Source organism: Kogia breviceps, chromosome 6, assembly GCF_026419965.1.
Source record: "Kogia breviceps isolate mKogBre1 chromosome 6, mKogBre1 haplotype 1, whole genome shotgun sequence".
Taxonomy (NCBI): domain Eukaryota; kingdom Metazoa; phylum Chordata; class Mammalia; order Artiodactyla; family Physeteridae; genus Kogia; species Kogia breviceps.
This window is the reverse complement of record NC_081315.1, coordinates 23,125,471-23,150,101: the sequence shown is the minus strand read 5'-3', so window position 1 is coordinate 23,150,101 and position 24,631 is coordinate 23,125,471. Positions and strand designations below refer to the sequence as shown.

At 36.2% G+C, this 24,631-nt stretch overlaps 1 protein-coding gene across 13 annotated transcripts in view; it reads left to right on the top strand.

Moving 5' to 3' along the window:
- The window catches only part of INPP4B (inositol polyphosphate-4-phosphatase type II B), a 737,042-nt gene that overhangs the window by 587,163 nt on the left and 125,248 nt on the right, over positions 1 to 24,631 (top strand). For all 13 annotated transcript variants that reach the window (XM_067035581.1, XM_059066760.2, XM_067035588.1 and 10 more), the window contains 2 exons: positions 13,228 to 13,405; positions 24,070 to 24,273. In XM_067035581.1, coding sequence (XP_066891682.1) covers positions 13,228 to 13,405; positions 24,070 to 24,273 — 382 coding nt within the window. The remainder of the gene's footprint in view (positions 1 to 13,227; positions 13,406 to 24,069; positions 24,274 to 24,631) is intronic.

Here is a 24,631-nt window from a genome sequence, read left to right as displayed (position 1 = left end):
GTGGAGTCAGGAGAGAATAAAATACTTCAATTAAATAGCCCGGCTGAGTCTTGGACATACTTTACAAACTAAATGATGACACTTGCAAAGCATTAAACTAAATGTAATATAAGGGAATGAAAGGATTCTTGCTAAGTCGCATATCATCCTAAATGAATTCGTAATGCAGTTTTTCTCCTACTTCCTTCTCTTTTTAACTATACAAAACAAAATATTTGCTTCTAGCACACAAATTCAAAGAATAAAGAAGCACTTAAAGTGAAAAGTCTGCCTTTTCCATTCTCCTTCCCCAGAGTAAACCAATCTAAACAGCTTAATGCATTTCCCTATGCAATTTTTTCTAGCTATCCAACTCTTTGAGTTTTCAGTGATCAGGACTCTGTCCACACAAACTCAGGTCATGAGAATGTCATGTTCTTGACTTTCCTATAATTCAGTTTACTTTTTCTGGCCTCCATTCTGGGGCAAGGCAGAAACTCTCATCTCAGATAATTCGTAGACTCTACACCTTGTATGGATTTGAATCCTGGTTTGGGCACTTACTGGCATTGTGACATTAGTCAAATTACCTCACCCCTCTGTACTGTAGTTTCCTCACTCGTGACACAGAAATAATATTGCGTTACCTCATAGGATTGTTCCGAAGATTTTATGACTTCATGTACACCAAACATTCATAATGGTACCTGGCACATAATGAGGGCTTAATAGATATCAGCTATTATTTATATGAAATATGTAAACAAGTATTTTTTTACTCAAAAAAATGTTCTGACAACATTTAATTTCAATACATTTAGATCTCAATTTTTTTCTAAAAGCTAAGTAGGGTTTCATTGATTGAATGTAGCAGAATTATCTAACCAATACAATATTGATGGGCATTTAGTTAATTCCTATTATTTGTAATAACTCTGTGTTTGCAAGGTAAACCCTTATTCTTATTCTTATGTTTTTGCAAATGTGTGTTTCTTTTTGATAAAATTCCTAAAAGTGGAATTTCTTAGTTGAAGTGGTTATACTTTATTTTTTTTTTTAATTTTTTTATTTTTTCTTTGCGGTACACGGGCCTCTCACTGTTGTGGCCTCTCCCATTGCGGAGCACAGGCTCCGGACGCGCAGGCTGAGCGGCCATGGCTCACGGGCCCAGCCGCTCCGCGGCATGTGGGATCTTCCCGGACCGGGGCACGAACCCGTGTCCCCTGTATCGGCAGGCAGATTCTCAACCACTGCGCCACCAGGGAAGCCCGGTTATACTTTAGAGATGCTGTCATACTGCCTTCCAAAAAAGTTGTATTAATGTGCATAATATGCCTAATTGCCCACATATTCTTTTTAACATTTTTTATTGAAGTATAGCTGATTTACAGTGTTTCAGGTATACAGCAAAGTGATTCAGTTATACATATATATGCATATATATGTATATATAAACATATATATTCTTTCTCAGATTCTTTTCCATTATAGGTTATTACAAGATATTGAATATAGTTCCCTGTGCTACACAGGAAGTCCTTGAGCCTGCATATTCTTAAGTACTAGGCTTCGTACACCATCTCTGTGCTAAGCCCAGGCATGGCTCTTGAGATTCAGACATGTATTTACCACCATTTAGTAGACAGCTCCACGCTAATGGTATCATCCAAACACCTCAAAGTCGACATATTCAGTCATCTCTCATCCCCTTATCCTCAAACTTCTCTTGGGGATTGTTTTTCTTAATTAAGACACCACAACCATCTAGATGTTCGACTTTGAAGCTTGCAAATCCTTGACTACTTTTCTTCCCTTGCTACCACTTCCCAGGGAAAAAAAAAATCAGTTCCGTCACTTCTACCTTCTTATGTCTCAGGAATTCGTTCATTTCAATAATCAATTGTGGTTTAGGATAATCCTAACCCATAGAATCACCATTTTTTAAATGGGCTACTGCCAAATCTCTTAATCACTCTTCATCCTCCAGGCTGGCTCTCATCTCATCCGTTTTCCTCACCTTAGCTGGAATAATATCTCTAAGAGGCAAGTACAATCTTGTGATTTCATCATGTTAAACAGTTCGTAGCTGCCTCTTGCCTGGAGAATAAAGCACGAGGTGCATGAGATATTCATGTGTCATCTGACCCTGACTTTTTCTCCAGCTTCATATTTCTCTACTCACACCATCATCTTCTCCTCACATACCACCCTCCACGGTGAACCAGACCAAAGTTCTTCAGTTTCAGGTCTGCCTTGAAGTCTTTTTTTTTTTTTTTTCCCTGAAGTCTTCTCCAACTCCTTTGCAAAGCCACATCTGCTTTTAGCCTCCCGTGTACAAACATACCTAATTGCCTCTCTTCTCCTCTAGACTGTGTACTCTGGGGGCATGGACTGTGTCTGTATCCCCAGGAACTAACTTGATAAGTGTTCCTTGAATGACTAAGTATATGAAGAAGTAAATAAAAGAAGTGAAAGCATTGTCTGTCAGAGGAGTGAAAGGATGAACAAATTGCTCAGCCTAAAGAGATCATTGTGTTGGAATTAGGTGACAGAAACATAGGGGCATTTATGGAAAATGTCTTGTAGGCTTTCAGACAGCCATTTGTCAGCTATTAGAATGTTTGTGTTTGCTTGCGCCGCACTAGGAAGTGAAAATATACCTTTATGTGTTCTGATAGAGGAAAGCTGATGATTTTTATAAGAATAGCCAACCTAAAATCCAGTTCAATATTACTAATGCAGTGGTGACTTTAACGTTTAAAAGTTAGCAACATTCTTCCAATCACCTACCCAAAAGCTTGTGAAGCAAAGTATAATCTGCAGCAAGAAGCACTGTGTCAAGTGTAACAGTTCAAACTGCTTAAAAATTGAATCTTTCCTTTAAAGAAAATGACTTTAATTGTAAATGAAAACAAGTTTGCTAAATGATCCTAGAATTTAGAGTGATAATAAATTCGGTAGAGAACATTGTCTGAAAATGATAAAATACATAATCTTAACTGTGTGATGTCAGAAAACCACTGAGCTTTTACCCTTTAGTTTCCTTATCTGCACTGTGGACGTGGCTGACTTCTGTTGAAATCATTAGATTGTTAGAAAGAATGGTTATAATCTTGAGATTTTTGAGGAAAGACATATTAAGTGTATCATCACTCTCAGGAAGATAATTTGGATAATTGGACTTTACAATTAAATGTTTTAATTTCACACAATTATTAAGATGTGACTTCTGGTTTTAGCTCAGAAGAAAAAGTTAATCAATAGGAATATTAGGAGTTAAAATGTAGAATCTATAGCAAACTATAGAAGAGGCTTGCGTAAGTAAGTAGTTATTGCAGTGCTTCTGCTGAAGAAAGGTGGGTTGGCTTAGGATGGTTTAAGCACAGATGTAGGGAAGGGGATCAGTTACAGAGATATTTTAAAGGACTTGGCAATTGTTTGGACTTTGTGTGTCTGTTTGGAGTAGGAGGTAAAAATCCAGAGCTGTCTAGGAAGACTCCCAGGCAGCACACGTGGGCAGGGTGGTGCCATTTATTGCACCTTGGCTTAGGAACTCAAGCAACATAGAGCAGCTGGGAGAAAGAGAGAGAGGCAGAGAGACAGAGACAGAGAGACAGAAGGGACAGATAGATAGACAGAGAGAATGAGAGGGAGAGAGAGAAGGGTTAAAGGATGGGAACCAAATCTGAAGGACCCTTGTTTGCTGTGTCAAGTCCTGGCTTCTCATCCTATAGGCTAGGCTAGGCTAAGAGGACTCATTGACAGGTTCTTATCTGGGTATTAACATGATCAGAGGCGCCTTTTGAGTTACTATGTGGAGAGCACAAAGGGCATACAATTAGGCTATTATAATAGTGCTGGTGAGAGGAGATGGGTGAGTATGGAGTTCAAGAAGATTTAAGGACATTTTTTACAGGATTTAAATCCAATTGGATGAGGACTTGAGGGACTGAGCAAGGTTGAAGGACTCAGGTTTCTGGTTAATATAACTGGGTAAGTGGAAAATTCACGAGGAAAGGGAACACAGGAAATACACCCTGTGTTTACCATGTTTACTTAATAAGATCAGTTGTCTATATTCAATATGAAAAGAAGTTTTGGGAAACAAGAAAGCTATCTGAGTCTGCCTTTTTTTGCATTCAAGAATCTTAGATCTTAGAACTTACAGGGAATCTCAGATTACAAATTCCCCTATTTATTTTATCAATGAGAATAATGAGTTTCAAAGACTGAATCGCTCATACAGCTAATAACAGAGCTGGAAAATCAGACTTCGGTGCCCAGTCTCAAGGTCTTCTATATGTATTCATCCTCATACAATCAATAGATTTTCAACACGAAATGTGTATGCTGTTAATGAATGAATGATGTTAGTTTATGGATAACCTTTCTAAGAATTGATTTTTGCTACCCACCAGATAGAAATTTTTTTTAAGTTGATGCATTTGACCCTTTCTGGGCCTTTATGAGAATATAATTTTCAAAGTAAATTACTTTATCTGTACTACAAAAAAGAATGAATGAATTGATGTGGTAATTTTCACTAGATCAGTTACTATTTTAATCTGCTAAAGAAAATAGTAAAACATTTTTAAGACTCTGGCCTTATTGATTCTCTATCTACAGCTTTCCTAAATACACCCCAGGAAAACCACTTATTTAGGAATTATATATAATAAAAATAATTTTAAAAAATATTTCAGGTATTCAGAGATTCTATTCATAATGGTAAAATTTTAGAAACATCTTGAATGAATGATTAAGCAAGCTTATTCTGCATCACTACAGTGGAACACTATGTAGTCACTTTAATTAGTATGTGGATTATGAGGTATCTAGAGGTATAGATAAAGAGGTACTTGTAATAAAACAAGAAATTATGTATACACAGAGGACAGGTATTGGTGAATGTTTTGGAAAGGATAACGAGTTAACTTAGAGTGGTAGAGATAGATACAGAGTTCTATTTTCTTTAGGACTTTCCTTTTTGTTTTCTATGTCTCCTAGTTGTAGAATAAGAAAAATGTCTTTGTAAAGCCCTTTTGCCCCTTCTACTTCCAGCAAATATGGAAAACTACGTATCATGAAAAAAAATCTCCAACAACAAAATGCCTAGGAAATTTGGATGCAATGTGACATCCTTTTACATTGCTCTTAAATGAAGGTCTGAGCTCTCGGGAATGTAAAGAGCTATAGTACTGAGTGGTTAGTAAACAAACTCTGAAACTATGGCTACCTGGGCGATTTTTGCATATATTAACAATATAGAGCCTTAGATTCGCAAGGACTTGTGGGAAGCAGCTATTTGTCCCCCTTTTTCTTCTTCTCTGCTACCAGCCCTGGCTGTAGCATTTAGAGAACAAGCATCATCACACTCATCCCGTGATCATCTTGCTGGCTAACTCCAGCCTTTTGCTTTTCTCAGTGCATTGACTGAATAGCAGTCGTTAAATATTTGTTGCAAGCAGTTTATGGTGAGATGATTTTCAAATTCTTTCTTATGTCTAATCTGTGTTATAAAACAGAATCATACATCTTCTCTAATGAGCTTTGTTTTAATTAGAAGATGAGAACTTCTTCAATTATATTTTGTTTTAATATTTATATGCTGTACCTACCATTATTTTACTAAATTAAAGATGTTTCCTGTGTTAGTTATGGGATTGTAATTTTTTCAAATCTCTAATGGATCAATATCATGTTCATAAAATAGTAAAACACAGTTAAGAGTTCAAACTGTGTATTAATAAAGACCTGCATTTGAATCTTGGTTCTACCAGTTGTAGTAGTTGTATGTTCTAGATCAAGTTACTTAACCTACTGAGTCTTCAATTCCTAAATCTATGTAATGGAATAATATTTTTTGTTCAGAGAGTTGTTCTCATGACTAAATAAAATAATCTCTGAAAAGAAATTAGTGTAATTCTAGGCCCATATTATACATCTAATAATTATTAACTATTAAAATGAGAGAGACTTGGATTATTAGTGTAATAATAATCTACAGTATAAATTATTGGCTTTTTTAGAGACCCTCCATAAAAGTATCAGATTTAACAGGGAAAAAAATAAAATGGGTCCTAAATATACCTTCTGTTTCCTTGTATTCTTATCCCAGAATCATAATCACCAGCACTACAATATCATATGCTGGGAACACTTGCTTGTTTCCTGCAGCTTTATTGAGGTATAATTGACAAATGAAAGTTGTATATATTCAAGGTGTATAACTTGATGTTTTGATATATGTATACATTATGAAATAAGCATCACAATCAAGCTAATCAGCCTATCCATCATCTCACATAGTTACCATTAATACGTCATTGTTAGTCACCAGGCTGTACATTAGATCTCCAGAACATATACATCTTGGGCAAATGAAACTTTGTACCTCTTGACCAATATCTCCCCATTTCCCATGCCCCCAGACGCTGGGAACCAGCATTCTACTCTACTTGTATAGAATAATGTGCAACTGACCTATTTTTTTGAGTGTATGGTTCAGTGAATGTTAGTTAATTTATAGAGTTATGTGATCCTCATCACAAGCCAATTTTAGGACACTTCCATCACCTCTAAAAATATCCCTCAGGCCCATTTGCAGTCAGGGGAATATTTACCTTGCAGTTTTATTTGGGAATTGTTTCTATTCTTAGACCTTATATTACTCTGTACTTTAATTAGATGTGTGAATGAATGAGGTCCAGGATGGAGTTGAGAAATTTTTTGGATGGGAGGGAATCAGGGGACCTGGTTTGGGTGTTACTCCATCACATCTGCACAGAGAAGTGAGCATGAAAATACCAGAAGCCAAACTAGGCAGAAATAGATCTACCAGACTCTTGGAAGTTGGCAGAGGAAATCAGGGCAAGTGAAACCATGGATAAATGGGAATAGGCCACGGAAGGAAGTGAAAACTAATTGGACTTTGTCATATAATAGTGTCTGGGAACCTTTTGTTAGAGCAAGAATAGGACGAAGGAAAGGATTATATATATACATATACATACATATATATATATATATATATACGTTCTAATGGTCAAAAAATCGCAGATAAGAACTTTCAAACTGAAAAGTGGGATGATCATAGGAGACAGTGTGACCAGAACCAATAGGGAAATTTTCTTTGAGGGCAAGTTGAGCCGAAATGAAATGAATTTTAGGTTTTTCCCCTTTAATTAGCATTACCTGTCACAGAGCTAATAAACAAGAGAGTCAAGCTTTGTTCAAAATGCTGATTCTAAAATTTCCAAGAAACCAATATTTTTAGAAAGAGTAGTTTCTGAGACAAACCTCAATTTAAGTTTAGATTAATTAACTAATTAATTAACTCAATTTATACAAGTGAAATCCATAGGAGGTAAACAAAACAAATATTGGTTTCCTTTAAGTTTTTTTTTTCTAAGCCACACTTCTAAGCAAAAAAACAAAAAACAAAAAACAAAAAGAGAGGACGCATGGGGGAAAGCAGAACTGTATGTTTTTTTTTACCTTCTACAATTTCATGAAGCACATTGTTAAACCCTGTGAAGCCAGAAGGGTATATTCAAGTGCACTAAGCTGTAAATTTTCATTTATTATCCACATGGTTTTCTTCTCAGAACTGAAAGCACACCTGTCCCTCCCTCTGGATTCAAGAAATCCTTTTTTTTTTACAAGTAGTGCTCGAGTAGGGGGGAAAAAAAAGAAGAGGAAATAGTCCTTAGATTTTTCTCTGGAGATTTATTTCTGCTGTGGAGTGACGCACATCACTCCACAGCATGTTTATCCTGAGCTCATCAACCCTAGTCTGCCCATGCCCCATCTCCCTCTGTTTTCCTTCTCTTTTCCATCCTTCCTCCCCATCATCTCTCATCTGTATTCTTCCATGACTCCATTTGCCAAAATAGTAGCTTGGTTGAGCAAATGGGTTAAGGAGTGGCCTGGGAGAAGGAAGGCACAGATAAATGGAGCAAGTCCTTGGATTTGGGGTGTGGGCAGGGGACTAAGAAAGAACTGCTTTATTTCTCTCTCCTTGCCTGCTTCCCGCCCCCATCCAACTAAGCACAAGTCAAGGATTTCAATGTCTCAGAGTATGGACAGAGGTGGGAGGCCAGGTTGAAGCTACTGTAATAATCCTGGCAGTAGACGATGGTGGCTTGCACCAGCATGGTTCCGTGAGTGTGGAAATACGTGGTTGGATTCTGCATATGTTTGGGAAAAAAAAGGCAGAATTTTCTGAAAAATTGGGCAAAAATTAGGAGAGGAAGAGAAGAGGCATTGGCCACATCTAATGAGCTTGGTGGGAACTATGATGGGGAAGAGGATAGAAGGAGCTGGTAGTAGAAAATGGGGAGCAGATCAGGAGCTCAGTTTGGAACATGATAAGTTGGAACTGTCAAGAGGAGAGCTTTTGCTTTTAATGGAGTTCAGGGAAAAGTCTAGGCTGGAGATGAAGAAATTCGAAAATCATTAGCATAACTGAGGTTTTTAAACCACAAGATTAAATGAGAGTACTTAGGAAGGACATGTAGATAAAAGAAAGGAACACTAGAGGAGAAATAAGGAGGGAGGACCAGCAAGAAGTGACTGAGGTGGGATATACACACAAGAACATATATCATTGTTTTAATCATAGTTTGGATATCAATTAGAGTTTATGAATATTATTTCACTATGTGAAATATCTCAAAAACGATACCTCTGGTAGTAACAATATGCACATGAACATATGAGTATGGGTATGTGTATATGCTAATTAACTGGATATTAAATAATTTAAATAAATATATATTAAAGTGTATAAATAGACCTACATACATATATACTTTCATTCACTGTTTCATCAATATAAAAATATTATGACACTAATTTCAATTTTTATTGTCTGTGATTTGCTATATTATTTATCTCCTATAAAATATTCTTTGTCCAAGCAAATATTTTGTCTTTCTTCTGCTTTTGCCTGATTGATAGTTGATTCAAGTGTTTGGATTCAGTTTAAATTTCAGACCACTATAAAACAGAGTTTAACAATATTCTTTTTATCTCAATAATTAAATTATACTCATAACTTTCTATTTAAAAAGCTCTAACTGTCCATATATATGACATGTTTAAAGAGTAAGGCACTGAATACATAGATGAAATTTATGTATACTTAAAATTATTTTGTGGGTGGTACCATACCATACCGTACTGTTTCATCCTGGACACCAACATTGGCTCTTATTGTGGAAAATGAATCTTTCAGCCTCCCTAGGTAAGATGCTCATCATTAAAAGGCTTAACCAGGAGAACCAATGCCTGCTACATAACTCTTCTCAAATAGAAACTGACTCAGGAACAGGGGGGCAGGAGTTATGGTTAGGTCCCATGATGGTGCTTGAAGAATGTATTGGGGAAGAAGAAGAAGAGGGTGGAGAGTATGTTGGGAGGAAAAAGATGAAAGGATGATGGGGGCGATACTGGTAATGAGAAGTGAACCAAAGCAATTTGTGCTGAATATAAAGATGAGGTACAACAGAAAGAGACTCATAGACCTAGAGAACAGACTTGTAGTTGCCAAGGCAGAAGTGGGGTGGGGGAGGGATGGAGTGGGAGTTTGGGGTTAGCAGATGCAAACTAGTATATATAGGATGGGTAAACAACAAGGTCCTACTGTATAGCACAGGAACTATATTCAATATCCTGTAATAAACCATAATGGAAAAGAGTATGAAAAAGAATATCCATATGTGTAACTGAATCACTTTGCTGTACAGCAGAAATTAACACATTGTAAATCAACTATACTTCAATTTAAATAAATAAATAAATAGATGACTAATAATGCAGAGAATTGTAAAAAAAAAAAAAAAAGATGGAGTGCAAAAGTAGCCTTATAGAAGGCATTATGAAAATGAGAATGAGGTAAGAATAAGAAACTTAGAATAAAGAACTTTTATCGGAGTCATTGTGTAGTGTGGTCAGAGGTGTAGAGGGCAACTCACAGTCAAAACAGTGGCAGAGGATATTTCTAAAAGTGCTCAGCTGTCCACCTGCATCAGGATTTCCTGAGATGCTTGTTACGAAGACTACAACCTACTACAGCGGGAATCTCTGGGTGTTGCCAGGGCACCTGCAGTCGTTGTTAAAAATACCCAGGCCCCGACCTCATTCCCGAGTGAGTCTTATGCCTATTAAAATTTGAGCACCACTGAATTAGGGTGTAAGGAAAGAAGGTGTAAGAAATAAATCTTGGCAGTGTATTTCCCCCAAAGGAGAGGAGACTCAGGGAATTTGCAGAGTAGGAAATATGTATGAAGAATTAATGAAAGTAGATAATTGTCAGGAATAAAGTAACACTGAACTGCCAGGGAAGTACGATGTGAATCCAGAAGGAAGGTGAAAAAGAGGAGTCAAAAAAAAGGGCATAGGAGTGAAAATGTGAGAGGCCAGGAATGACACACTCAGAAAGAGGACAGATCTGTGGAGAGAAGGAGGGAAGATCGCGCTGGCCTTGAGAGCTCTAGCTTTCCCAGAGCTAAGCCATGGGAGGCCTATGCATCCCCATAAGATGAAACCAGAAAGCAAATTATAACAACAGAAGAGCAGAGCAGTGAAAAGGGGCCACAGAGCAGCCCTCACAGGCTGCTTTCTGTGTCTAGTCCTTAGTAAGTCATATTCTCAGCTGTAAAAAGTGCTGGGTATTAAACCTCATCTCCACCCTGGTGACACATCAATATTTTTATTCATTTTATTTTTTATTGAAGTATAATTAATTTACAATGTGTTAGTTTCAGGTGTACAGCAAAGTGATTCAGTTACACACACACACACACACACACACACACACACACACACATACACATATTCTTTTCCCTTGTAGGTTATTACAAAATACTGAGTATAGTTCCCTGTGCTATACAGTAGGTCCTTGTTGATTACCTATTTTGTATATAGTAGTGTGGATATGTCAGTATCTTTAGATAATCATTTTCTTTGTGGAAATAACATGGAGTTGTTTGATTTACTAAAGACTGCAGTGGATTGAATTTTGTATCCAGTCTGAGTACAGATGATTAGGGGGACATCCCAGTTCATGATTTTTGTTAAAGGCCTCAGCACAGTCCCACAGGAGATCAGATGATCCAGGAAGAGACAGAGATAATTGGCCTGGACTATTGTTTTCGTTCTCCTCCTCGCCATTGTTACTTGTCATTTGCTTCAGTTTGCATTAAAATAAGTGGTATGTTTTATTTTTAAGCTCCTGCTTCTGAAATTTAAAAAAATCTACAAGTACAGAATTAAGAGTGACTTGTCATCAGTGTCACAGGAGAGCAATGTGTTTCTTAGCTTTTAGACACCTGTATCCCTCATTCATCAACTTCTTGTCCTATCTCCTGAATAGTCCAAGCACCAAGGTCATTTAAAAAAATAATTGTGAAAAAATAAATAAGATAATAGAAATATTTATTATATTGTCTCCCTGAAGAAACCGATACTTTGCGCTGAAAATCATTCGTGTCAAGGCAAGGGGAGAGTGCTTTCCGGATGTTAATGTGTCAAGGGGAGAGTGCTTTCCGGATGTTAATGTGTCAAGGGGAGAGTGCTTTCCGGATGTTAATGTGTCTTATTGGATGCTAATATTTCAAAATAAGAAATGGAATTATGGGAATGTTAATCACTTAGCTGGTAAATGTAAAGAAAAGAGTCAGTAAATACTCATCACAGGTTGCAAGGTGAAACCCAGCAAAGGGCTCATGTGCCCACGGGTCAGAAAGCCAAACTCTGACAGCAAAGTGAAGATTTATTGCAGGGCACCAAGCAAGGGAGGGGGAGGCAAGCCTCAGGTCCAATCCGTCTTGGTCTTTGAGTTGGAGATTTTTTTAAAGGGGAAAAAAAGGGGGCCGGGATTAATCAACCCCTTGTGATAGTCCTTAATCCTTAATCATAGTTTGGGGAGTCAGGATAACTGGTTTATGATTCTCAGACTAGGTGGCCATGGCTTGGGGTCCTGTTAGCTCATCCTGCCCTGGAGAAACAACCTGAGTTTGTAAGTTAATGATATCGACAACAGCAATTTTAGTCATCTGACTGGTCGATGAGCACAAGATTGAGGTCAGAGGAGACAAGAAAGGGAATAAAGTTCTGGACAGAGACATTAATCATAAATTATAATTGATTAATAATTAATCATAATTAATCATCAGCAAAGTTCTCAGTAAGGGAACTTTGTTCTGGGGGGACTTGGTTTCAAAGATACTATGAAAAAAGCATTGATGATTGGATATAAAGGGATATAACCAAGTGTTGCACCCACTATGTAAATGCACCATCCATGGCCACTCTCTTCTTTTTCTTTGAGTGATGTTTTGCTGTTTTACTTCTTTCCCTGCTGGAATGCCTCTTTTGTTTTTCCTAATAAACCTGGCCAAAGACTCCTTCATTCCATGGAATCCTTACATCCATAACATGCTTGACCAACTCCTAAATGATGACTATAAAAGTCAGTCATTCTTTCATTTGTAATCAGTTTTAGGTATTTTTACAAGTCAAATGAGAGACCACAAGGGGAACAAAAAAGGTGATAAAAAAGGTAGCATAATGGAATTTTTATGCCGTCATGTCCCTTTTCTATCCAATAAAATTCTCCATATGCCCACTTGGCATTAATTTATATTCTCCCCATTTCTCAGCTGTTAAAATTTATGCCCCCTGCCCTGAGTATCTTGCGGAAAAATATACACAGTAATTATTAAATGCTTGCTCTGTGTCAGGCAAGTCACATGAATGATGACCAATCTTACCCACCTCTTCGAACTGTTTGCATAATTATTCCCACTTTCCTGATGAGGAAGCTAAAGGCTGCCCAAGATCACCCAGCTAGTAAGTGGTACAGCCAGGATCTATATGCATATTGGCCTAAATATAAAGACTCAGACTTTTCTCTATGTACTGTGTGACCTCAAGTTCACTAATAATTATTAATAATATCAACACTAATTTGTTTTGAATACCAATACTTGACATATGTAATCATGAAGAATCTTCCTAGTGATTGAGCAAGGACTGGATTTATTTCACCTCGTCTTACAAAATATCTTGGTCATTTGATTTTAAACACTCTTCGGCTATCATAAAAATCTCTTAGAATAGTTCTTATCTGTTCAATAGGAAGTAATGCTCTTTGGAGTTCTGTTTAGCATTTGCCATCTGGTACTAAGTGCTGAAAAGTCTTTCTGCTCGTTGTGTAACTTGCCTTTCTGTTTGTTGTTGCAGTACTGGATACCAGTTTATTTACTATTCACCTGAAAACACAGCCAAAGCAAAAGAAGTGCTCAGCAACATCAATCAACTACAACCTCTTATAGCAACCCATGCAGACCTACTGCTTAATTCCGCCCGCCAGCATTCTCCAGACAGCTTGAAGAATTCTTTAAAGATGCTTTCAGAAAAAGTAAGATCCAAATCATCACTGCAGTGGGGAAAATGAAATACCCATATCCCCGTTGGTACTGCTTTCTGCATACATTGCCTTTCATAACATCTGGAAATGTAAAATAGACTAGGTTAAAAAGTAAGCTTCAAAGTATTGCCACAGGATCAAAATGAATTGGCCTCATTCTCTTTTCAAATTTTACTGAACATTAATTTTTTTTTTTTCCTGGTAGGAAACGAAACCTATTACTGGTTGAGGTATATTTTCTCTTTTCCTTGACATCCTTCATTTTCTTTGGCTCCTGGTTGTATTAAGTGAATTAAATTAGATTTTGAACATGATTTTCTCTGGTGATCACCTAATTTTTATGCATACGAAGCTATACCTTTGAGTCAGAATGTCACTTCATTTGAGAGCAGAACTTTGATGTGGATCCTATCAGAGACATGGGGTAATTCCTGTGCCTCAGTTTACTTTCTGTAACCTTATCAACTGGGAGAAGGTTCTAAAAATTTCCGAAAGTATTAGTTATTGTTTGAAATGTAGTAGGACCTAGGTCTTAATTTTTCCAAAGGTTACTTACATTTGTATATGTAAAGAGGAATGGTAGTCTGGCATGGGGTAAATACTCAGCATCAATTTCAATAATGAATTAAGGCATCTGAATGATATGGAGAGAACCAAGATAGAAAAAGTCAAATTGCAGCTTGAATAGAAATGCAAAGTCAAGTATCCTGGAGTCCAATTCCAGTACACTCATTCGTAACCTCTGCGTTCTGAGGACATCTTGAAAGTTATTATGAGACGCTTCCAATGAATATGCCCTTGAAGAAACTGACCAAAGACAATTTTCACGGTAACATTTTAGAACAAGATAACAGTGTGGTTCTTTGCGTCCCTGAAGAACAGATTCATAGAAACCTGAATACTGTATCTGTATATATTTTTGACTCAGATATGTTAATTTATAATAATAATAATGCCTTGCCCTTATTTGACATTTTAAAGTCTACATTTTCACATATTTTTCTCATAGGATATAACCAGTATATATTTTCAGAAAAAATAGCTAATATGTATTCAGAAAGGTCAAGTGAATTGTCTAATAAATTAAAAAGTGAAAAATCAAAACCCAAGACTTCCAGTTCAAAATGCAACCTTCCTTCCATGCCAGAACAGGTACCTCCATCAAGAAAAGGGAGGAAAAAATGGACCCAAATTTTACAACTACGTACGTTGTCAAATATTTTGCTAGTGACTTCACTGACTTAGGTTATTTCATTTAACCTTCAAACTGTGGGTTCATGTTATCTCCATTTCACAAAGCAAAAGATTGAAGCTCAGAGAAGTTTAAGAAATGTGCAAAGTCATGCAACTAAAGTCAAACCCAGGATTCAACCAAAACTAGGGCTCAGACCCAGGTCTGGTTGACTCCAGAATGGAAACCCTTTCTGGTATCCTCCATGCAATATATGTTTTGATATTTCCTTTTTTAAAAATTAAAAAAAAATTGTTACACAAACTTCTCAACAATACTTAAGTATTCTAATAGTCAATGAATACGTCTAATAGTCAATGAATATGTTATGGCTAAGAAAAAGGAAAAAAAAGAGGAGGGTGTCGCATACAGTAAAATAATAGAATTTCTTTTTGGTTCATTTCTTTTTTGAATTTGTAGGTGAGGTGAAGTTTTCCTGGGTTCACCTAAACAGAAAATTCTAGCAAATAGAACATCACTGTGGTGATTTCAGAGCAGTATTTATATTCTGCCTGTGCATTGGACAGGGATTTGTCATTTCATACATCCTTCACATCTTGCTGCAGTGATTTGCGGGCACGACAGGGCATGTATTTTCTCTTCCTTTAATTCAGCATTGCTCCAACTTTTTTCCCTATTTTTTTTTTTTGTTTGTTTGTTACTGAGTAGACAAGCTTCGTCTACCAAGAAATCTGTCAACAGTTGAAATCACAAGGATTTTTAAAAGTTAAATTTGCAAGCCATGCATTTCTTTAAGAGTTCATGCCCAGAATTTCAAAGAACTATCTAAGTTAACAGAGTTTTGTATAGTGTATGAAGATAGTTACTAGCTCATGGTTTAAAATAAACTATGATCCATGAATCTAGCATAAAAGATAAATAATTTTAGTGGCAGTTTAAATTTTAGTGTAATTTAATATTAGCAAGATTTAACTTAAAAGCATTTCATGTTTAAGATCAGGGACTTGCACACTGTGGATTACAGAATAGGTCTTTTCTTCATTGATAGTCGCCTTGTTTCTTTTCATGAATCTGAACTGACATGTTTGGAAAATAAGTTCTTGAGTTGTTTTCTTAGGAACTCATGCATAGGACATAACTGAAATTTTACAATAAAATTTACTATAAATTTTTCATATCTTAATGTGCACAACCTCAATTAAGTTGTTCTATTTTTTTTAATAGTTCTTAAAGAATCTTCTGAAGGATAACTGGATTTGTTTGCTGCATATTAGTTTATGAAAATATTTAAAGAATTATTTAATGTTATGATGTAGGTTTATAGCAAAAGACAAACTCCGACTTTACATAACTAATCCCAACAGAGAAAACAAAGCATAAGCCAAATTTTTAACATTAAAAAAATGCATTTTCCTGTTTTCTAGACTAAAATTATACAATACTGTGACCAAAAAAAAAGGAGAGAGAGAGAGAAAGAAAAGTAACGTAAAGAAATTCAAAATGAAAACGTAAGGACACAAATGTAGGCATGTATCTCATTACTCAGATATATGTGTGACATTAGTTTCAAATGCCCATCATAGCCTCCACTCCATAGAAATTGATAGACCTTGTTTAGAAAGTCATTATTAGTATGCTCATCACAAAGCAGTATTGAGCACCTAATTGTGTGTGGTATTGTACTCAATGCTGTATGATACTACACAGACATGGTCCTTAATTTTACAGTCTAAGAAATTAAAAGCATGGACTATTTCACAATACGGCAATTGTGAAATGGTAAACAACAACAGAAAAGGATTTGGTCGCAAATATTAGAGGCTTTGCTCACAATATATTTGAGAAAACCCAATACCTTCCAATTCCTAGTATCTTTTCAACCTTAACATAGTATACCAAAGCATTCTGCTGTATTCAAAGAAAGAAACAAGCATTCCATTCTAAAACTTAACTCAGGATTTTCTTAAGAAATGTTCCATTTTCCTTAATAACAATACCAGAAAGTCAGTATGCTAAGAAGTTGAAGATATATACAGAACGTTGGTTATGTTGATTACTTAGGTACTGAGAAGGAATTTCTTATTGTTTATTCACTTCCACTACTCTCTCAATCCCAAACTGAGTAGAAGAATTCAATGAGTTTTCGTTTGTTTTTTATAGTTGGTGAAAGTGTATGTCTACATATACACACATACATACATACATACTAAATTCTAAGGGAACTTGAAAGTAACTAGGGTAAATGAAGGTGAAATTTCAGGATTAGAACTTATGTTTCTTCTTTTCTTAGTCTCCCTCATATGGTAAATATTTAATTGGTAAAATAAGTACTGTTATCTAAAAACAAAACTGTGTTTATTAGAATATTAAAAACAAGGAAAATGAAGGTAAGAAAGTAAAATAATATTAAGAACGATACTTATACATAAAATACATGGAATTAGAACTTCTGTTTCTGGCCATGATAGGTTAATATGAATCCTCTCAAATGACAAAAAGACAGCTAGACAAAATGTATAAAATAATGTTTTTTAGGCATTGGAAAATAGGCAGCATAGGAAGATGACAAACTATGTGACCTTATAATTGCCTAGTTTCTTCCTGGAGGCAGTTTCCAGGCTGTACCACAAGGAGGGAGAAGCCAAATAGCAACTTCTCAAGTTGAGGAGACAGAAAGTGGAGTTCAGGAAAAGCCAAGATGGCTAAAATTTGCAGAGCAGAGTACCAAAAAGGATTGAGCTGCATACAGAAAGAGCCTTGGACATCTGTAAATGGGTGCTTTGAAATCTTTACCTGAGTACTGATTTGCATATGCCTGTGAATAAACTATCAAAATCCAGAGAAATAAGTACGAGAAATAAGCATACAAAATAAGTCCCAGTGGTCATACAGGACTCAGAATGATTTATCTCCTGACCAGCAAAGTGAGAAGACTTTGTCATACATAGAGCCCTCAGAAGGGCATGGCCCTAGTAGTGGGGTTAACTTAGTCCTAGATTAAAGGCTGCTCTTGATTCACTCTAACAAGGCTTAAAAATAAGGTTTGAAATGATCTTACTGAGTCCTTCTGGTGTGAAGTAACTTAACTTCATACCAAAACAAAACCCAACATTTTTTAAAAGAATACAATAAAATATAGCAATACGAATGTAAACTCAAAATGCTCCCGGCATTCAACAAGCATATACCAAGCATGCAATGAAGCAGGAAAATATAACCCGTAACTAGAAGAAGAATTAAGCAATAGAAACAGACCCAGAAATGACAGAGATGATGCAGTTAGTAGATAAGAACCTTAACATGGCACTTATAAATATGCTCACATACTTATGAAAGCAAAGAAACATATAAAAAGGATGAGGAGGAAAAAAGGAAAATTTAAAAAAGAATCACATAGAACTCAAAGAAAAGTGAAATATAATTTCTGAAATAAAAATATGCACTGGGTGGAATTAGCAGATTGGTCACTTCCAAAGAATACATAGTGAACTTGCAAACATAGTATTAGAAAATAATTAAATGAAGCACAAAGAGAAAAATAACTGAAAATGATAAAACAGAGCATGAATGACTTACAGAACACTACCAAGAAATCTAACATACATATAATTAGAGTCCTAGAATAAAAGAAGAGGGGGACAGAAAAATATTTGCAGAAATGATGACCAAAATTTTCAAAATTTGATGAAACAATGAAACTACAGATCCAAGAAGCAAAATGTACTCCAGCAGAGTAAATATTTAAAAAAAGAAAGAAACAGATATTAAATTGCTGAAAAACAGAGGTAAAGAGAAAATTGTGAACAACCAGAAAAATAAAGAATTAAAAAAAGGCACATTATGTGCAGAGGAACACAAATGAGAATTGTAAAAGGCTTCTTATTAGACACTATGCAAACCATAAGATAATTGAGTAACATCTTCCAAATACTGACATACATAAAAAGTTACTTTCCATATCTAGAGAAGATGTCCCTCAAAAATAAAGGTAAAATAAAGACCATTTTAGACAAAAACTGTGAGATTTCATACCAGACTTGTGCTATGACACATTTTAAAGGAAATGATCCTTCATACAGAAGGAAATGATACCATGGAAATTTTGGATCTACACAAAAGAATAAAGAGTGCCAGAAATGGTATGTATGTGGGCAGAATTTTAAAAATCAAAAGTTTAATTTACTTAAACTTATTTACTCTTTTAAAACAAAAATAATATTCATTGCATGGTTTGTAACATATTAGTGTAAGCACAGATATATAGAGCAACAGAATAGAATACAGAATCTAGAAATAGACCCATACATATGTGTTTAATAAATTTAGACAAAAGTGCAAAGGAAATCATTGGGGAAAGGATATCTTTTTAACATACAGTGCAGGAACAATTGGATATCCATATGCAGAATAAACCTTTCCTTATGTTTACCTCACACTTATATAAAAATGGATTAAAAATGGATCATAGACCTTAATATACAAGCTAAAAGAAAAAAACAAACAGATAAATAAATAAACATCTAGAATACAACATAGGAGAAAATTTTTGTCATCTTGGGTTAGGCAAAAATTTCTTAGAACACCAAAAGCATGAAACAAACAAACAAAAATGATATGTAAGACTTCTTCAAAATTAAAAACTTTCAAAATTAAAAACTTTCATTAAAGTTTTCAGAAGACACTATTAAGAAATTGAAAAGGCAAGTCATAGACTAGGAGAAAATATGCGTAAAATAGGTACCTGACAAAGGACTTGTGTCAGAATGTATATTCTTACAACTGAACGATAAAACAATTAAAAATGAGCAAAAGAATTGAAAAGACATTTTACCAAAAAAGACAGATGGCAAATAAGCACATGAAAAGATACTCATCATTATTTGTTATTAGGGAAATGCAAATTTAAACTAAAATGAGGTGCCACTAACCGCCCACTGGAATAGCTAAAAATCGAAAGGGCTGAGCATAGGAAAAGTTAGGAAGGATATGGAATAAGTGGAACTTTCATCTATCACTAATGGGTACACAATTGTTGACAGCTTGAAAAACAGTTCATCGGTGTCTTATAAAGTTAAAAGATATATATATGAGCTATCCATCTCACTCCTAGTTATTTACCCAAGAGAAGGTCTGTTCTGTAGGTACTGAGAAGGTTGTTGAGGACGGAAGGCCTGGAGGCTTCCTTTGTGAAGACCATCCTCAGAGCCATAACTAGGCTGAGTAAGGACAGAGAGATTTGAACTATTGGGCATCACAATATCAGTAATGCTTTCGGGGAGCTTGAGGAAATACAAATTCTGATTCAGTAGTTCTGAGATGGGACCAAGAAGTCAACATTTTAGTGTTGGTGACCTTGGATAACATCCTGAAAAAAGAAGAGTTAAAGAAAAGTAAATCAACCAGTAAGAAGACTACAGAAATATCAACATGGAATGCAGAAAGGATATTAACTAGGATTAGCTGTGGGGATATAACATAAGGGTCAATCTTTGAAATTATTGAAAATATCTAACTACTAGAAATTGATCACTAACCCAGAAAATAAGTATTACTGAAAATGATCCAGACGTTTGGACTCAGAGTTGCTGAGTAGTAATGATACCACTCAGATGGAAAACAGGGAAGAAAACATTTATTTGAAAAACTTGAGATCGGGCTGGGACTTCTCAGAAAGCTTGCAGATGGAAACCCTTGACCATGCTGATTCAGGAGGTAAGCAGAAATGGATTTTGAAGACATTGGCATAATAAAAAATGATACTTGAAGTTATGGAAGAAGGGGTTACATCACCAATGGAAAAATGCTTTTAAGAATGTGGTTTACAGTCCCTTGGGGTCCACTTACCACATTTTGAGTGAGCAGGGGATTATGAGTCAACAGCAGAAGCTGAAAAGGTCAGTCAAGAAAGAGAAGCATAAATAGAAGTGTACACTTTACAGTTTTCAGTGAACTCCCATAAGGGTTTCACAGATAGGCATTGTAATTTTGTACATACTGGGGAACAGTTGTTATGTGATTTAGCCAAGGTCAAGTGGATAATTTATATAAGCTGCCCAGATGTCAGGTAACTCTCCTGGCTGAAAGTTCAATGTTCTTTGCTTTAGGGAATGTTAAACACATATCAATGTATAATGTCAAGTATAACACTATGAAATGATGAAAGCATATCAAATTTTAAAATAAGCAGGAATCTTTTTTGGTCATATACATGACTACTAAAATGATAATTACTTGTTTATGGTATTTTGTGTTGCAGGTGAGATTAGGCATGGCCTTGCATTTTTTCAGTGACTCTAAGGAAATTCTAAATAGAATGGGACTTTGCTTAATTTGTTGAGTTCTCTAGTTTAAAAGAGTGTTTTTAAGTGAACATATTCTAACTATCCCTCTGGCATTAGTATTCAGGATACGAGGAAATGTATCCCCAGGAGAAGTAATTTTTAGTAGTTTTGTACTTGCAGATAATTCTGTGTGTTACTTTGAAGGATACTTGTATGAGCATATGAATTGGACAAATGGCAGAAAGGCAAGAAAACATTTTCTTTTTCTTTTTAAAATATAGAACAAATGAAATAGATCTGCCTTGGGTTCAGAGTTTATGCTTTTTTATTATAATCTTACACTGATATTTTAAATTAATTGCTTTGCCTACGCTTACAATAATATTTCGTTAGCTTTTCTTCTTTCGTGTATTATAGTTGGAGCTAAGTAAGAAAAGGAAAAAGGCTTTCAGAACTCTGCGTCAGTAGGCAGCTCAAAGAGACATGGTCATCTCCTTCCCTGATGCTTAACTTCCCTGGTGTTATCTCAGCTGTAAGGACAGCAACATACAGATGTGTTGGGATTGTGTGACTACATTAATCTCTTCAAGCTGATTTATTTTGATGGTAAATCACCTGGGTCTATATTGGTCTACATTTACCAAGTAATACCGGTCAAGAAAATTAAGATTTTTTTTCCAAGTCAGATGGAAATTGCAATGGAATATTTTGCTATTTTCTAAGAGAATACGATTCTATGTACAGGATCTGGGTGATCCAGAGAGTTTCCAAGGAGTCAGGTACATGTTTAAGTATACACACAAAGTAGAAGATCAGCTTTTATTGTGCTTGTTTAAGACTTTGTGCTTTATATTCAGGTACCCTCCCCCAAAATTCTAGGTTGTAAAACTGCAAGAATCTACTGTATTATCTCCCATGTCTTTGGTGCTAAAGCAACCCAAATGAGATTTGAGTAAATTAAGAGGAAACTCTATGTGTGCGTGCTATGGGAAGAAATAGTGGTGATTACAGGAACCATAGGAAATTTCATTGGGTATGAATCGTATTCAGCTACATAGTAATTAGTGAGTGTTACGGAGACTGGAGCTGTAGTAGCAGGAAGTCAAAGAAGTCAAGCTGTTTTGCTCCAAAAATAAATCAAAAGAATTTATTGAAACTATCAAGAAAGAAAGAGTTAGGTTAAGCTGAGTGGAAGTAAATTCACATTGACAGACACATCCATGCTCTCTGGAAAACTATGTAAACAGCATGTTCCCCCATTTTGCTATAACTATACTGACTTGTACTGTCTAGCCAACTTTTTCATCCATTCTTTTTTTTTTTTTTTTTGTGGTATGCGGGCCTCACTGTTGTGGCCTCTCCCGTTGCGGAGCACAGGCTCCGGACGCCCAGGCCCAGCGGCCACGGCTCACGGGCCCAGCCGCTCCACGGCATGTGGGATCCTCCCGGACCGGGGCACGAACCCGTGTCCCCCACATCGGCAGGCGGACTCTCAACCACTGCGCCACCAGGGAAGCCCTCATCCATTCTTTTAATTTAAAAAGCTCTGCCTTATTTTTATTTTCTTAGTTATTATAAAAATATTTTCCAACCTCTTATTCTAATATATCCTCTTTTTACCATATTTCTTGTCTGCTTACCTTCAAAGTGCCTTCAATATGACTAACAGATTAAAAGAGTGTTTAAAACATCCATTAAAATTTCACAGGGCAGAGAGTTAACATCAGCAATTGCGGACACAATTAACTATGAGAGCTGGTAGATGTTCAGAATACATGGGCAGCCAGAGTTAGAGAAGAAGGGGAGGAAGAAGGATTGAGGCTGAGGGTCATGGTGGACGGTGTGGAGTAAGGGGAAACACTACTGAATTTGTTAGAAAACTTTGACTCTGTTCCCTTCGTGCTGCCAATCAGCAGTCTGCCCTAGAACAGATCATCACACTTTTCTCGTAGTTTTTTATCTGGTTAGTGAAGAGGTGCACTCAACTCCCGCTAGCTCTAGAATTTCACGATCCATTGCAAAGATATAACTATGCAGATATGACAGGGTCTTATTAATTAGGTGCTTGTTTTGCACTTGGTTTAACTGGTTTTCTGTAATTGTCCACACTCACCACAGGGAGATTCAGAGACAATTTAGTAACAATTATTGAGCATGGCACTGCTGACTCCATATTGAGAGAGCGCCAATAAATGATTACCTTGAGTTACAGCATTGGTGAAGACAGCATTATATCCAGGAGTGTCTCAGTCAGTGATCTGTGATTCAAAAGAATGCTATGGGTTAAAGGGCCCCTTCCCAACAGGTTACAAAGCATAAATATGTTAACAATGTGGGTCAGTGCTTGAGTTACTTCTCTACTCTTTGAACAGATTGGTAGACCATGTGTATGTGAAGTGTACTATAATACAGAAAATCAATTACTGCACCCTGCAGTGTATAACACGGTGAAGCCATTAAACATTTCATCAGGAAATTGCAGAGTACAGCTGTAAAGTTCTTTATTGTTGGAAAGCCATCATTATGATAGTACTTACGAGGTGTTTACCACCAGCTTGTAAAACCTACATGGCAAGTTTCATAGTAACCTCGTTAACGCTGAACGTTACTGAAACCATTTGGTGGAGGAGACAGTTTAGAGGGTAGTAATGGGGAATAAAAGCCAAATGTTTTCATGGGGAAGACTGCCTATGTCATCTCTACTGCTGAAATCTGTCCATGATGCTAAAAAGAAAAAAAGGTCTCCTGCCTCTATTTTTTTTTTTAAGAGATATGTCATTCTTTAGCCTTTAACTCTGTTTAAAATACAAAATAAACATAGTCTGATCACATTTTCTTTAAAGGTGTATTTGGAATTACTTGAAAGGCCCAGCAGGGAAATGGTGTTCAAATGATAGTCCCCAGTGAAATACATCTCCAAAGACAGGATCTGGAACTAAAAGAGAGTGAGCTGAGGAGACAGATGGAGTTTATAATGCATATAGAACCTCAGCATTAACTTTAGAATAGGACTCAAGGCCTTGGCGGAAACCCAAACCAAACTATGTTCCATTGATACGTATGAATCATTTTCTCTCTCTGTTGCCTGCACTTTTTCCACCATCCACACCACTTCAGTGCTAGCAAATCTGCCACTGACCTTTTCAAAGCTCTGTGCTGAATCCCTGTCAATTTCTTTCCAGACAGAGCTTTTCGTACATGCCTTCAAGGATCAGCTGGTCAGAAGTGCCCTTTTAGCACTTTACACTGCCAGGCCAGGAGGTGTCCTTAAGAAGCCACCCTCTCCTAAGAACAGCACAGAGGAGAGCAGCTCCCAGGACGCACCCCCGCCGATGAGAAGGCAGGACTCCATACCGCATCATTCGGAGTACGATGAGGAAGAGTGGGTAAGTTTTTTAATTTTGTTTTACAAAGCCTGCCTCTCTGTGTCTAGTCCGGAAAAGTAAAGCAAGAATGTGAAGAAAAAAAAAAATCTCTGCTTTTCATGAAAACAAGTCGGAAAGCAGTCATAATACAGATTGTGAATAAATAGGTTACCTTTTTCCTCAGGGGCAAATGATAAAAGGAAAGTTTTATTCCTGATCACATTTACTTGACGTGAAAACCTATTTGCTATCAAATAGCTTCTATATATAACATATACATTATATATATTTTATATACATGTAATGCAGTCAAAGAATAAATATCTCCAAGAAATGTCATCAAAGCAAGGATGCCACAATTGCAAGACTCTATAATATC